Source organism: Peromyscus leucopus, chromosome 11 (genome assembly GCF_004664715.2).
Source record: "Peromyscus leucopus breed LL Stock chromosome 11, UCI_PerLeu_2.1, whole genome shotgun sequence".
In the NCBI taxonomy this organism is placed as follows: domain Eukaryota; kingdom Metazoa; phylum Chordata; class Mammalia; order Rodentia; family Cricetidae; genus Peromyscus; species Peromyscus leucopus.
In genome coordinates, this window is record NC_051072.1 from 30146653 (window position 1) to 30163796 (window position 17144).

General features: G+C 36.6%; 1 protein-coding gene across 1 annotated transcript in view; it reads right to left on the bottom strand.

Moving 5' to 3' along the window:
- Positions 1 to 633: 633 nt before the first annotated feature.
- Fgf10 (fibroblast growth factor 10) overlaps positions 634 to 17144 on the bottom strand; it is a 73168-nt gene continuing 56657 nt past the window's right edge. Inside the window, exons 2-3 of the mRNA XM_028885376.2 lie at positions 7371 to 7474; positions 634 to 2370 (exon numbers count right to left, since the gene is read on the bottom strand). Of these exons, the coding sequence (XP_028741209.1) occupies positions 2173 to 2370; positions 7371 to 7474 (302 nt within the window). The 3' untranslated portion in view covers positions 634 to 2172. The remainder of the gene's footprint in view (positions 2371 to 7370; positions 7475 to 17144) is intronic.

Sequence of the window (17144 nt, forward strand, 5' to 3'; positions counted from 1 at the left end):
TCATGTGTCAGGTATAATTATTATTTTAAAATAAAAGAAAAAAAGAGATACCCAGTTTTTCTAGAGATGCATCACATTAGAGGTCTCAGACTCAGTTGCCAATTCAATTTTAACATACAGAATCCAACCACAAAAGTATACATGTTTAAAATCCCATTTGTCACAAAACAAGTTGAAAGAAAAATACCATAAAAATGCAAATATACCCATAAACCAAAGCACTGTGCTTCTGTGCATTTCTCTTGAAATAACAGGTTTTCAAAGAATCATAAAATATGATCTTTGTTGGATTACCCTGTGGGAACATTCTCAAAAAGCTGATTTTTAAATAACTGATTAACCTTTAACTTAATATTTTAAATAATTGATTTGCACTGGCTAAGCATCAGCACAAATAAGTTAGAAGAGGTCCACAAATCACCAGTCTTTGTAGAGGTTAAATTTTTAGTAAAAAGAACGTTTGGTGAGTCTTTTGTTTGTACCAAAATACTGTATCCAAACAATAAAAATAAAAAGACTTTTAAAATAAAAAGATAAACTGCAGCATCAATATAGTGTTAAAATTATCCTTTGAAATATTTAGAACAAATAATATTTTTGTTTACATTTTTAAATCACTACAGACACTGCAAATAAGGCTTATGTGTTTATTTAGTGAAATACACGTGACAGTGAGTGGTACACTTATGTTCTGCTTTCTATACCTGCTCTAAGAAAATGAATTTTGATGTGGTTATATTATGGAACCTTCTAGAAGACTTTAAATGTACAGAAAACAAGCTTTATTTGGTTTTGTAAAGACTAGATCATACAGCTTGAATGGTTTTCAGTATGTGGTTACACATATACCAGGATATATTTACTCAGTTTTAGCCCCTGGGAGAGTTGCACTTCATATGAAATTCCTTTTTGGTTCCTTTTAGGGGGGAAGCATTCTGTGGGACTTTCAAAGGGATCTTGTCTATGCAGATAACCTTTCCATCATTGCCACTGTGAGCTATAGTGAGCCATCATCAGTCAAAAACAAAATCAATCAATCAAACAAACAAAAAACCAAATGAACAAAATGAAACAAAACAAAACAAAAAAACAAGGTTAGGCTAAAATCTAACAATTCATTTTCCTTCTTTTTGTATATTCATGGAGATGAAATAAGGCAATGGAAGAGAATTTGGCCTTCTATGTTTTTAGGTAAGGAAGCCTCAGGACTGATGTGTATTGGCAAATGATGACAAATAGCTGTTCCTCAAGCTATAGCAGAACCCCGCCATAGACATCCCTGACAGTTCTTCTTGCAGAAGTGCAAATTAAGTCAACTGATAGCACATGGGGCACTTGTACTGCTCCCTTGAGCTCATCTCTTACTTCTGAAGTGTTTGCCAAGTTTTTAAAACACTTTGTCATGAACATGCATAGGGTGCCAAAAAAAAAAAAAAAAAAAAAAATGAGAAGGCAAATCAGAGGGCAGCACTGAGGATACTCTTTAAAACCCCAAAAGATATTTAACATCCTATTAAATAAATAACTTAGAAAGAAATAGTAAAGGATGAAGGCAGAATGCACAAGCATACCATACTATTTGTATTGTTAGAACAGTTTCACACTAATGTGTTTATATTTGTAAATCTGATCCAATTCTTCCATGGTGCCACACCCAAATCTCCTTTGGTTGTGCATATGATATGACCCAAGTGCTTTCCAGTAAATGCTTGCGTGTCTTACTGCTCATTGAATCATCAGGCTTGAATGAGCAATGAAAGTCTTTGATATGTGTTCATTATTCCATAAATAACTTTCCCAAAGATCATTCAACAGATTGTTCCATGTCCTTTAAGTTCTATCTCAGAAGTTCAAAAATAAAAACTTAAACAAACAAACAAACAAACAAACACAAAGAAAAACCCAGCCACAACATTGTTCACTTGGGGATAACTTCCATCCCACTTGATTTGCCTCTGTCTTGGGTATAAGGCATGACGCAGAGCTAATGAAAAGAACTTCATATGTCAGGAGTGAGTACAAAAGCCTCCAAAGCCTTCCTTCCTTTAAGCAAGCTGAGCTCTGTGATAGGTCTTTGCCTTTTACACTACAGTCTTCTGTGAGGATACCAACTCCAGCTCTTCCTGGCCAAAGAGTCTTTGGTTGTACTGTGTCCACCAACAGTGCCTTCTTCTATGAGTGGACCACCATCGGGAGGAAGTGAGCAGAGGTGTTTTTCCTCCGTGTTTTTTGTCCTCTCCGGGGAGCCCCTTTTCCATTCAATGCCACATACATTTGCCTGCCATTGTGTTGCCAGTTAAAGGATGCATAGGTATTGTATCCATTTTCCTCTATCCTCTCTTTCAGCTTACAGTCATTGTTAAATTCTTTCTGCAAAGGAAAAACATTGTTATTTATTTGTATGATGATGATACTGGATTCCACACTATGTAAACCATCTAATGAGCTACAGTCCATTGTCTTGTTTATAGCTGCCATTTTTACATAAATTTCTCACTTCATATACCATGCCAACAACAGAAGAGTCAAAATTCCTAACCACAAAACAGATTCTGTGTTTGAAAACGCATGACTCATCTTTGATTAATCACCACAGCATCATTTTTCTGGCCCTTTCATAAGTTGACAGGCTTTGAATATAACATGGTTTAAGTGCCTAGAATGATTGTCAGGAAGTAGATATCATAGTAACAATATTTATGATGGATCAGCTACAGGGGATAGGGTTATATCTTGTCTTTCATAGTGTGCAATATAGATCCTATAGGAAAAATAGAATCACCAGAAATGTGGGCTCATCACATTTATAAACATTATCTACCTAAAGATCAACTCAAGGAATGTTTTAAAGCTAAGATAAAGAAAATGCCTTGTGTGGGGATTGGGAATGTGGTTTACTTGGTAAAGTTCTTACATAGCAAAGTCTGACTGGTAACTCACCATGTAGCTTTACTTCTGATCCAATTGCCTCTACATTCTAAGTGTTTAGATTATACATATGTGGTTGGGGAGCTCACAGGCCCTAGGAATTAACCTACTGCTATTATTTTTATAAATAAAGAGTATCAAACTTCCCTCTAAATCTCTGTCTCTTTACTGGTAGATTAGCACACCTTTTAGAACTCATCAGAGAAGTTTCTTTTTGTAGTGGAGGGTGATTAGTGCAGAAACACAACTGGTCAAAGTGTGGAGAACAGATGTCTGTAGACTATAATTCACACCCATCTCCCTAAGGTTTAGGGATGATTATGTAAGAGTGGGGAGAAAGATTGTAAGACCCAGAGGTAAGAGAGTTGGAGAAAACAGTGACTGAAGGACATGACAGGACCACCACCACCATGGCACCCAAGAACCCACAGCAACTGTGGCTGTCTATAGAATTGCACAAGGTCAAGACAGCTGACATTCTAGCACAAGGTAGGGAAGAGTCATGGGCCCCACCTCTGAGGCACTATGGAAGGCAATGGCTTCAAGGAGAAGTGCCAGTTTTCTTTAGGGTCCCGGTCAGTCTACCATTCCCCAGTGGATGACCCCACATCTAGGAATGTGTAAACAGCACAAATTTGAATCCATGGATATTTTCAAAACAGATGGCAGCAAACTGGAGGGAGAAGATAAGGAGGTGGAGGTGTGTCTTGAAGGAGACAGGGTAAGAATCTGGTCTTGAATATGATAAAAATCCAGTGTATGAAATTCTTAAAGAGTCAATAAAAGTATCTTAAAACAAATATCTAAACAAGATTCCAAAGTGAATTGGGGGGATTAAAGAAAGGTTTTAGGTTTTCCATGCTTATCTGCGACATTTGACTTTTAAATCGTGGTGCTTGAGGACAGTACTAATTCATCTTCAAGACTTGCTCAGTTCTATCATTCGAGAGGGAACTTGGAATATAGGACGCTCGAAGAATGGCTACTGAAATTGAGCTTATACTAGGTATCTAATCAGGATTTCTAACAGTATGCGTTTTAGATACTTAGCTGCTGCTGAATGGGCAAGAAGCAGGGAGCATGTTTTCTACCGGGGAGCTGTGAGGTGGATAGAGACGTTTGTGTTTCACAGGGCTCTGGAAACTGAGCGGATCTAGATGCTATGGGTAGAGTGGGAGAGATGGCTCACATCACCTTCCCGAAGGTCACAACCTGTTCATAGAAGGCTCACTGGCAACCAGCACACCGATGATAGAAATATCAGACGAAGGTCATTTCAGATAGTGAGCTTAAGGTGATACTGCAGAGGTACCCCGGCAGTGAGTCCAGACAGAGTGAATGAAGAGACTCACAGAGGAGATACTTGAGAGCAGGCATCTACACAGCACACGAGGTGTGTCAGCACAGAAGGAAATGGGGGAGATGATAAGAAAATATCGCACATTTTAATGTCACAGTTCATTTGGGAGTGGGCTGTTACTTTCTTGATACCCCATTTTAAAATGAGCATGTTTTATCAATAAAATTGGTTTAATCTTCCCTCACAATATGAATTGCGTACATTTAGTTTCTTAAGCTAAATTACATTAGCTGGCTCTACCTCTGAATTATATTGACTTTGGCTATGTGTATATTCAAGTACCTCTTCAAAAAATATGTAAATACACACAATCCTCTTATGTACTGACTCTGAAACAGTGGATCACAAAGGAACCTGGACAAGATTAGTTGATATTTTTAAAAGACCAAGATATTTTTCTTTGTTGGTCAAAATAGCTTTGAGCTCGTGGGCTGTGGGCTCCAGTTTTGCTCCTCTCTCAGCCTTCAGTATCTGGGGATGAATATTCAGGCCACTGCCTGGATTCAGACAGATTTTGATTTTTTTTAACTTTAAAACAAGATTTATCTTATGTGTATGGATGTTTTGTCTGTGTGTTTTTCTGTATAGTCCCTGCATGTCTAGCAGAGCATTATAGCCCCTGGAACAGTTGTGACCCATCATGTGGGTGCTGGGAACCGAACTTGGGTCCTCTGCAAGAACAGCAAGTTCTCTTAACTTCTGAGCCCCCATCCTCTCTATGCCTATAACATTTTTAAAAGAAAAATTATAAGCAGATTTTTTTTGTTGTTGTTGGTGTTGGTGGTGATTTTTTTTTTTTTTTTTTTTTTTTTTGGTGTGTGTGTGTATGTGTGTGGTTTGTTTCTTTGGAGATTTTTTCCTTTTTCCTTTCTCTCTCTCTCTCTATTTTAAATGTGTGTGTGTGTGTGTGTGTGTGTGTGTGTGTGCGTGCGCGCGCGCGGCGCGCGCGCGTGTACTGGGGCATGCCTGTGGAAGCCAGAGGATAACTTGTGGGAGTCGTCTCTCTCCTGCCCTTTGAGTTCCAGAGAGTGAACACAGGCTGACAGACACAGGGGCATGAACATTAACTTGCTGAGCTGTCTGGCAGGCCCTCAAACATGTTTAATAAAAAGCAAAAGAAAACACAGTATTTTCAAAAAAGTGGTAAGAATTTAAAGCCCTAAGTGGAGCTATTTTTAAAAAATATTCTATTGCTTTTTTAGGCTCCTTGGTGGAATAATATGCAATGAAGAAATTTAATTAAAATTCCTGTGGACCTCATACTTCAAGTATTTATCCTGGTATGACTGGCTTGTCCCTTAACAGCAGACCTGATATGAAGAGACAAAAGGAGGCCATTTCTAGACTGCTGGGTCTCAGTTCTCAGCACTTGACACCACGCTAAATGTATAAATTCTTGTACCCTGCCTTAAACTCTGAATCAGACAAGCTGAGCCTACCTGGGTCCCATCATTATGTCTTTTAACAACTCCTCACATTGATGTTGAGGCTTACTCAGCTTTAAGAACTGCCAATGACCCTTATGCTAACCAAGAAAGTAAATTTATTTGCATGTTTAAAGTCAAATTATTTTTGATGCTATGAAAAATGTAAAAGTGCACAATATCTGGTAGAAAAAAATGAAATTATTTAAAGTAATTGTGTCAGATGTTTCATCTCTGCCCATTGATATTACTATATACCCTCCAAAAATACAATTAAAATTTTATATAGCTATATCCCATGTTCTCCTCTAGATTAGAATTCAGAAAAATTTAAATTTATATAGTATTCCTTTGGTACAGTTTTTGGATTAAAACTATGAAACAAGTGAGCAGCTTGTATTAGCCTTCAAATGGTGATTAAGTGATTGAAGTAGACTGCTAATGTTATCACATACTATTAATAATCTTCTTTTATAGTAATTAATTGTTCTGTAGCTATTTCATATTTGTTGACATTTTCCTTATATGTTGTAAAATACTTGAAGTCAAAGCTGTCTGTCTGTCTATCTATCTATCTATCTATCTATCTATCTATCTATCCATCTATCTATCATCTATCTATCTATCTATCTACATAGACATGCTTGTATATTTGAAGTTGGTTTGCTTTGTTTGGGGACAGGTTCTCCAGCACATTTTAGGTTAGTATGGACCTTGTGATCTTTCTACCTCAGCCTTCCAAGTGCTGTGATTATAGCTGTGCAGCACCATGTGTGACTCTATCCTTCTTCCTTGAGCATCTTTAGGAGGTAGGACAAACAGTGTCTGGTGCGTAGCAGACAACCATAAGTTTAACTAACATGTCTTCTAAAAATCTAAATAATATAATTGATATACTGCATATTATTCTGTTTCAGTTATGATTGTGATTTTAATTATAAATAACTATTATTTTATGTGAGAATGTAGTCTAAGAGATGGTCTAAATGAATTCAACTTGAGTTTGAATAGGTGATATTCAAAGTACTTAACACTTGTAGGTATTGATCTATCCAAGGTCTCATGAGGACCATACTGAAAGCGTGTCCTATATTGTTAACTATATTTTTGTAGAGAGTATACCCTACTGTGAAGATACTCCTGTGTCTTTACATAACATCTATAATGTTCACGCATAATTATAATTAATGACTATTACCTAGGTAAGTACAATTCTAGGGTTCATTGAATAACCTGGAAAAACTTCAATCTCTTGATGTTTCTCTGTTTATGATTTTCACAAAAATATGCAATATCTGAGCCCTAATTTTCTCTTCACCTATGAAAGATGCCCATAATATATGAGGTTCCATTCCATCCAAGTTTTTGTTTTAAGTAATTCTCCAGGTTGTCACCAGTTCCCATGCTACTTCATCTAGATGCTTTGGTGAAAGTCTGATTGACTGTAGTAGACTCACGGGCAAACAGCTCAGTAGATTATAGATCAAGCTTCTTTGCTGGCCCTGGAGATGCTGGTGACCAGCCCCCCTCCCCCTGTGAATCCTCTTAGTAGTGACCAAATGACAACAAAGCCATTCAGTGTCTGCTCTAGGAAACCATCCAAGACTCTGGGACTATCTTAGTGCAATGTGTTTTGAAAACAAAAGCTGGCTACTTACTGAGCCATAGAGTTTCCCCTTCTTGTTCATGGCTAAGTAATAGTTGCTGTTAATGGCTTTGACGGCAACAACTCCGATTTCCACTGATGTTATCTCTAGGATACCTAAAACACAATTACAAAGAAAGTTGTAAATAGTCATCTGTGCTTAGCTGGGAGAAGGTAAAAATCAAAAGAAATGATTAAGTGCATTTTGTATTATCCTTAAAGCAAAAAGCAAATAATGGGGTAGCCAAACTAAGTCAAAATTGTGTGAGTATGTTGAAAACCCCAGTGAGTATAGCAAACCAGTAATAAGGCTTTGGGAGGTTTCCCTCCATTTTTACTCTGCACATACACAGGCAAATGTTGTTTTAATTAAAATGCTTCCTTTGCAACCTCTGCATTTTCAACCCCATAAATATTGAAACTACTCTACTCATCTTAGCCTAGATTTCACAAAAACTTATCAGAGCCCACATCTGTACTGTGGCATTAAATTAAATCCACAGCATATGTCAATGATATGTCAGATTTACCTCAATCTGTAAAAACAATGGTAAACTATTTTTTCTTTGTAGCACATTTAGATAAACTAAATCCTTTGGCTGCATTTAACTGATAAATTCATTTTTGACCAATGTGTTGACATGCTGAGGCATAGAGAGACTTGTCTAGGATCCACATTGCCTTACAACAGCAGATACAATACTCCACATTAAGGGATTTTCTTTTTATAGAAAGAGAAGTGGAGGGAAGTAGTGTCTAACAAACAAGATTCTCTAGTAAAGGGTTTTTAGTTTGGCGCATATAAAGATATTTTCAGAAAAGTTTGTAAACAGCTTTGGAAAAGGCATCTGGCATATATAGAATGTAAAAAGCCCACCCATTTCCACCAAAGACTACAGCAAACTAAACTCATTTCACTATTTTTTTATAGAGCTTTCTTGGGCTGGTAAACAGCATGGTGAGGAGAATGTGGCATTGGGAGCTGGGGTATATGTATTTGACTCCCGGCTCTGCATCTATTGGGAAATGACCACAGAAGCTGTCCAGTTGCTCCACTTTGAAAAGTGGGCAACATAACAATATTTCTCTCAGTATCTTGCTGTGAAGACAAGCGAGACTATACACACAAAATGATTAGAGTTTGACTAGAGGTCAAGGCTTCAGTTATGATTAGAAGCAAATTTTTTTTTCTCTCTGACTTTTGAAACTTCTTCAAGAGGCTGTGGAAGTTTGCCATAGATCATACCACCCTCCATTGTCTTAGCCAGCTGATCTGGAAGGAAATCCTAAGTGACCACATATTGTGTGTCACCTAAGATGACAAGCACTATCTTCAATGTGGTATATAAGGTGCATTCTCAGATATTTTTCATTCTCTAAGAAAAAAGTGGCTTGTATTCAGGATATGAATAATTTTTCTCCTTTTCTTTCCCAGTTTAGTCTACTAGAAGCTGGTAGAAATGCTAGACTTTTCTGACAGAGAGGTTGACATAAAAAGAGACTTGTGCTAGATAACATGAAACAAAACCTCTATCCATGTGTTGAGGAAGTGTTTGACTTCACACAGCAGAATTCTCATTATCACAGCATCTCATTGTGTTTGCAAACAAAAACCAAGGACAGATTAGGAGGTGTATTTGGGACAATGTTTAGGTCATCAGTATCTCTCACTCTATGCTGGCTGTTGTCCTTGGGATACAACACACACACACACACACACACACACACACACACACACACACAAAGTTATTTGCATATTTAAAAAGTACTCTCTTGTAGTTCATTACTTTAATTTCCATAACTGTTCCATAAGGAGGCATTATTATTCTCATTGTCAGTTATACATTAGAAAATGGAAGATAAAGTTATATAGGTCATATACAAGGTGATTGTTAGGTGCTGTAGGATGGTCTGTATGTCAAATTACTCTGATTGGTCAATAAATAAAACACTGATTGGACAGTGGCTAAGCAGGAAGTATAGGTGGGACTAACAGAGAGGAGAAAAGAAAAGAACAGGAAGGTGGAAGGAGTTACTGCCAGCCACCGCCATGACAAGCAGCATGTGAAGATGCCGGTAAGCCACGAGCCACGTGGCAAGGTATAGACTTATAGAAATAGATTAATTTAAGGTATAAGAACAGTTAGCAAGAAGCCTGCCACAGCCATACAGTTTGTAAGCAACAGAAGTCTCTGTGTTTACTTGGTTGGGTCTGAGCAACTGTGGACTGGCAGATGACAGAGATTTGTCCTGACTGTGGGCCAGGCAGGAAAACTCTAGCAACAGTTAGGTCAGTCATGGCTGTATACACCCAGTCCTGGGCTTTCACACTTCCTTTCCCCACACCTCTGAATATTTTCATTTTTCCCTCTTTCTCTTTCCTACAGGGGGATTCTGTAGGAACCTTTTAGCAATATGATTCACTAAAAGCTCTTATTAAATGACAACATGCATGCTATTCTCCCAAGGATGTTGGTGTGCCACATGGGAAGACATCTGAGTTTCAGAGGGTGAAAAAGCAAATCTAATAACCTTTGTGACAAGGAGAAAATACCAACTAGACAGGAGGCAGTATTCCTATGTAATGTAAAAATATTGAAGCTGCTTTTCCTGCAGAAGAGGGAGTGCATAGTTTTAGTAAACACATGCATTCTACTGAGACAGGAAACTGATAGATAAGAGAGGCAGGAAGAATGATTTTATTATTACTGTTATTATTATTCACAAATAATAAAATAGAAATTCTGATGGAGAAGCAATAGGGGAGAGCTATGGCAATAAGACTACACTGAACAAAGTAAACAACATGATATTTATATCACCAAATCCTTCGCTGGTTGTTTTGGAGACTTTATGGCACACAGCAGGTTCACTAAAATACACTTAAATTCTTTGTGTTTTACCTCAAATGGGAGCTCAGTATGTAAAGGGCTGATCAAACATTTTTTTTTTTTTTTTTTACTTTAGAGCTGGCTTGGATAAGCATGTAAAATATTTACTTTTAATCATTTTTAAGTTGAGATATTAAAATGTATATATCTAAAGGTCATCACATGATGCTCTACCATATCTGTGTATTATTTGATGTTCATATCAGAATAAGTTTCCCTATCTCTTTAAAAGAGGTTTGCTATATTTTCAAAATAGAAAAAGGAAAGCCTTAGGTCACAGTCATGACTGCATTTATTGCAAGCATCTGTGATTATGGATGCTTCTTTGTAAAGAACCAAGCCTGTAGGGCATCTCTGCTTTTTCATATGTAATATCTATAGTTTCCTGTTTTGGTTAAAATTATAATTATCAAGTTTGCCTTATTCCAATTATTTTTGGAAAGAAACTTCAGAATTTTTTTTGATATTCATTAGATCAACAGCTGTTAAATTTGTATGTGTCCACTTCGACATAAAATGCAATGCCAGTTGAGAGACCTCCCGATAAAGAGTGAGTAAAGTGTATATGGGACCTCTCTGCATTTCTTGCAACTTATATGATGCTACAATTAACTCAAAAATTAAAAGCTGCTAAAATCTTTTGAGAGCCAAAGAGATGGCTCCATGGTAAAGATGTCTACTGCCAAATCTGAGGGCAATTATAATACAAGGTGCTTTGATAGTCTTAATCAATATATTGGAATATATCATGTTTAGCATAATGGTATTGAAATTTTAATCTTTTAAAGTTAAATCTCTCCCTCTTTCTCATGAGTTGTAGAGTCCCAGTCTGATCTATTATATGCTAACATGGAAAGAAATCTTGGGTAGCCATTACTTTTAAACTATCTACATCAGGGCTTATGTAGACCCAGTGAATAGTATGAGACACCCTGCATGGCTATGCATTTCATCTCCTAAGAATTCCCACTTTGGATCTCATCTCTTTCATAATTCATCTTCATTAAAGAATCATAATAACCACAGTGATGCTCATTCTGTATACTTGATACATAGTCTTTAAAGGATACAAAAGAATCAATGACTGTGCAAGGCAAAATGGGACATTTCTGAAATAAAATTTTGTTTGGTTTTGATAGTAGTTATACTTGTGAGTTAATAAATTAGTAGGTTCATATCTAAATATAACAAAAAATAAAAGTAAAAGAAAACATCAAAATGAATTCATAGGAAATGTTAGTGAATTATAAGATGTGTTTGATATCAGGTATTGACTAATTATTGTAAATGTGAAAAATTTTAAAGCTTTTAAATAGTCTTAAACTATTGGTTAATATAAATAGAAGAATTTTGAAATGATATTGAAAATTATTTTTGGTGTAGATTCCTTGATTTAAACAATATTGATTTTTGGTCAACAGAAGACAATAAAATAATATATTTGTATTCAATCATTGAACCATCGCTCCAGCTCCCTTAAATTTTTTAAAAAACAGTGTAGTACAGCTAAGACTGTTATAAAGGACCCTCTTATGTCATACACTTTTATATATGACTAAAATTCCCAATTAATTTAACAAAATATATCAGAATTAAACATTATCCCTTTTACATACAAAATAGCTTTGGAGAAATTACTAATTATAAATTAGTGAACATATATTGTTTTGAATATGGTTGATTTGATGTTTGGACCTAAAGCTTCTTCTCTTTCTACACTGTTTGGCTTTACTGAATAGAACTGCTATTGGTAATACACCAAAGCCTTAGATAGAGTCATGAGGGTGAGGTAGGTTCCTATGGTGGCATTCATGGCTAAATAAGCAAAGAGGCCCGAGCTAACTTGTTCTTCTTAATCATGTGATGCTGTCTGTCATGTTGATGCCACAAGGAGGCTTTACCCGATGTCCACATCTTGATCATGAGCGTTCCCTCTTCTGGAACGGTGAGTCAGATAAACCTGTACTCCTTACATGGTGTACAGTTGCATTTGTGTTGGAGTTGAGCTCAGTTTCCATCATGCTTCTCTCCTTAGGGTGACTAGCAGAACATCTGAAGCCAGGATCTCGTGTTGTTTTCTTTCTACCTGTTGTGTTTATTTTCTTTTTGATAATCACATGATACTAAAAGATCAGAGACATTAGAGTAAAAAAACTGTTACCAATAACCACGGGTGTTACAGGTCACCAAAATACTCCATAAATGTTTGACAGAAAAAAAAAATGAGATCAAAAAGGATTATTGTAGTCTAAGTAAGGAGGGGAGCTAGGCATATTAATGTCTCTGAGTGTACAACCAATTTAAACCTGTCTGGGTTTTAATGGTAATAAAATGTCATTTATCTTGGAGTCACATCTGTAATACTAGAGCGTGGGCACTCTAAAATTTATCTCGCATTAATAGCAATGAGAACACATTTTTGACCTGTCTGAGATAGTACATTTGGTTAATTCTACAATTTAGCTTGGCTTCTTTTGAAAGAATGTCTATCTAAGTAATCGCTACATTGAGTATAACTAGAATAATATAATATGTGTGCTACTAATTTTATTTAGTTAGTTATTTTTGGTTAGCTTCTCCTTCCCTTAATTCATTTTTCTACTCACCCCATGTTTTAAAGGGAATGGCCAGGTCCCATTGTCGGCCATGCAGTTTGGAAGAACACTTAGAATGAAGGAGTGAGTTAGCAGGAGGTGTAAAAGCTCAAAAGAGCTCAGCTTTCCATCCTGGATACTGGATAGCTAAGTGATTCAGGTAAGTCAGTTACAGTCTTGGAGTCTTAGTTTTTTTGTTTTGTTTTGTTTTTTGTTTTTGTAACTTGGGACAAACTGCTCATAGCTCACGTGGTTCTGTGGTGTTTTAGGGAGAGGGGGGGCATTAAATCTGTGTCCTGTCAGCTCAGTTGTAGTGGCACCACGCTAACTAACCTACCCTAGTGGTTCCCAAACCCAAACCTGCCTAGCAACCATCTGGAAGACGCGTTGAAACACAGGTTAGTTAGGTTTTTTTTCACTCTGTAGGTCTAGGCTGAGACCCTGGAATTAGATTTTCCAGCATGTTGATTTTCAGTCGGTGCTGGCTCTGTTAGCTCAAGGACCACCCACTGCTCTATACATTACAACTCAGAGGCAGGCAGCAGCTTTGATGCAGGAAAGCCATGGCAGAAACATGTGTAGGGAAGCTGAACCACAACAGGAAGAGACGCAAATAAAGGCAGAAGTTAACATCCCCCGCAAAAGCTTTTGATAGATGTGGAGAGAAGAGGATTTTCTTCTGCATAACAGGTGTGGGATTCTTGACATCCACATAACTGTCAAAACATGAATTGGGGATGGATGTGCTACATATGTATTATTTCCTTTCTCAGCTTTTTAAAGATTTGAAATAGTATTATTATCAGAGGGGGTTGAGAACAGTTCAGTGGTTAAAAGCATGGACTACTCTTACAGAGGGCCAGAGGGTCCAAATTCCTTCTTCTAGCTTCCACGGGCACCACACACATGCATAAAAAACATACATACACATAAAATAAAAATGAATATTTTATTAAAGATATTATTGCTAGATTTTTTTTTTACTTCTAACTATGACTGTAGAAATGTAAAAAGGGAATTTAGGAGACTTTAACATCTTTTATAACATTCTGAAGTGATTATTTATATCGACAGTCTAAGGATGAAAGGCCTGTATGTCACCCTTAAAGCTTTGCTCATGTTGCTGGGCAGTGGTGGTGCATGCCTTTAATCCCAGCACTTGGGAGGCAGAGGCAGGCGGATCTCTGAGAGTTCGAGGCCAGCCTGGGCTACCAAGTGAGTTCCAGGAAAGGCAAAAAGCTACACAGAGAAACCCTGTTGCGAAAAACCAAAAAAAAAAAAAAAAAAAAAAAAAAAAAAAAAAAAAAAAAAAAGCTTTGCTCATGGCTATGAAGCTGACTCATTGCAATGGGGATTCATTTTTATCACCAGCCTTTCAACCCAGGCTTGAAGGAATCTGCTTTTCCTAGAATGATCTTGTCTTTCAAAGAAGGACAGAATAGGCCTAATGATTAGTCTACTTCAGGGCTATCTGGCACAGTTATAGACGGGCCTCCTTTTCAGCAAATGCAGGATAGCTATTTAGTTTATTGGCTACAGTCCCTTCAGAGATCCTTGAAATTCACTTAGAATTACAGATAGAAATTAATCTCAAATAAGAGAATCATTACCAGTGTTCCACGAGGAGACATATATTTCTTAATTTGGTAAAGACCAAATGACCTTTCACATTCTCAGTAATTCAAGACATAGGATAAACCCAGCAATCAGCTTGGTTTTACTAGTGAGAATGAAGACCAATCTTAGAACAATTATTAGTTTAAGACTTCATTTAGTAACTGGTAATATAAAGAAAAAGTGAAGTATTTGGTCTCAGGATATAGTTCAGTGGTAGACAGCTTACCTAGTATGCACAAGGCCTGGTTCGTTCCATACCCAGCATCAAATACACACATATAACTTTAAATAGTTAACCCATTGGTACCAACCTAATATTTTCAAATATCAGAAATTTACAGTGGAATCCAAGCACAAATTTTAAAATTTTACTGATCTCTTGAATACTGTTTAAGACACTTCTTACTGCATTTTATTACAAACCAAGTGTGACTCCATGTCTTTGATACCAATCAGTAGTCAACAAAGACTTGGAGTTAAGTGGTCTAATGTGTCTTTTCAATATCAGCTTGATACTTTCTAGCTGTTTTTTCTCACTAGTTGTTCTAATTTCCTTTCTGTGGCTGTGATAAATACACTGATAGAAAGCAACAACTTTGGGGGAAAAGATTTTATTGACTTGTGATTCTGAGTCATAGGTTATGGTTTTGGGGAAGTCGAGGCAGGAACTCAAGCAGATAGTCACATCACACACTCCCACAGTCAGGAGCAAGGAAGGTAAATAAATGCATCCTTGCTTGCCTTCTCTCATCTTACCCTTTCTTCTCTTTTACTGTTCAGGATGCTTTGTCTAGGGAATGATAACGTTCACAAGAGCATAATAGACTGGGTCTTCCTACATCAATTATCAATCAAAACAATCTCCCATATACTTGTCCATAAGACAGTATGATCTAGGTAATTATTAATTAAGTTTCTCTCCCTAGTAAAGATAAAAACAAAACAAAAACTAACTTTATCTGAATATGCTAGGAAACACAGTTTATCAATTTTGCAAGTGTTATGTTTTGAAACATCACCTTCTGTTAGCATATATTCCCAGAAAGACACAAATGGTATGTTTCATGACCAAGGATTTTCTGAGTGCTCTTCATAATCATCCAAATAAGTTCTGATACCAATTTGCCTCACAAACTAGAAGAGGATTTGATGGCTAGCTAGAGTAAAGTACATACCTAGACGTGCTTGCGTATGATTGACAGTTGGTCCCAGTTTGAAATGGGATCACATGGGGTGTGGTGGGGTTGGCATGGTACTCAAAACACAGGTGTTTAGAGCTGCAGGTACTTCCAGAGGGGCCCATTCAAACTGTGTCAATCAAAGCTATGAAAAGGAAGTGAATAATATTTTTCCTAGAGAAGTTTTACCAGAAGACTTATTTGTATAAAGTCAAGTAAATCTATTAATTCTCTCATTGTATTAGACAAATATCTGTTCAAATAATTCTACAAAGTCAGAAATCTTGATTCTTTTTTTTTTCAAACCAGGGTATCCTAGAGACATCTCACAAGTGACTGTACCTCCTATTATTGTATTTCACATTGTGGGAAAAAAGCCTGAGTGAACTCATATGTACTGCAGATCTGTACTGAACACTGAAGGAAGAAAAAGTCTGCTGTTCGGGGAGGAAGCGCTTTCTCCACCAGCAATCACCATAACATTATTGCTTCCAGAGAAATCAATAAGTGATTTATGATCTTATAGCCGTGTTATGCATTAGTAGAAGCCAAAGGACTCCTTAAGTTAGATCTACTGCAGTAAAGAGGTGTTGGCAAACATTAATTTTCATGTATTTTTTATGTCCTAAAATTAAGTTATAAATTATTTCAGAAGTCTGTATGCAATCAAAGCCTGTGATCAGTCTAATTTAAGGCATGAACTTCACAATGACAAAATGAGTAAAACACCGCTAAATAAAAAAAAAGACTATTTTTTTTAAAGTGAGAAAAACTAAAAGTATTTAAACCTTAAAGAAGGCTATGGTTTAACACATTGTAAATTCAGAGAAGAGCTTGAAGAAATGTAGAGAATGTCTGCTTCATATCCCTTCTCTTCCACAAGAGATGACACCAGGGGATTCAGAGAGATTGGAGAGCTTAGCCAAGCACCTGTAGAAAGGTCACTGAGGACAAGAAGTAAATCCTGAGTCTATATCCTTCCTGAGCTCCTGTAAACATTTAGAAACAGTTCGCAGCCAGGCAAAGACTTTATATCGACTTTATGTTTTATAGACTAATTCATCTTGTGCTTTACACAGAAACAATTCAGTCTATTTGACTCAGACCATTGCTTTTTATTTATAAATGGAGAAAAAAATTAAAGTTAACACAAAGGGTTAGATGCATTACTACACGACTAGTCCAATAAATTATCATTTTGTTGATATAGATATTTTGTCTTAAAGATAGCTCAATAAAATATCTACCATATTTATTAATTTTTAAAGTTAATTTTTCCTATGTACCTAAACACAATGTAATATTTTTCTTCTTCTCGACTTAAAAGACAAATGAGTCATTGGAGTGCATGTTGATGTTGTTGTTTTCCACAAGAAAGTCTTAGTTGATTTGTCAAAGAGTTGATAGGCCAGGTAAAGCTTGGATGGCTCTAAGTAGTAAAATACTTAACATGGAACAAATTTTAAGGGTTCAAGCACATGGTTCAAACACGTATTCTCACAATGAT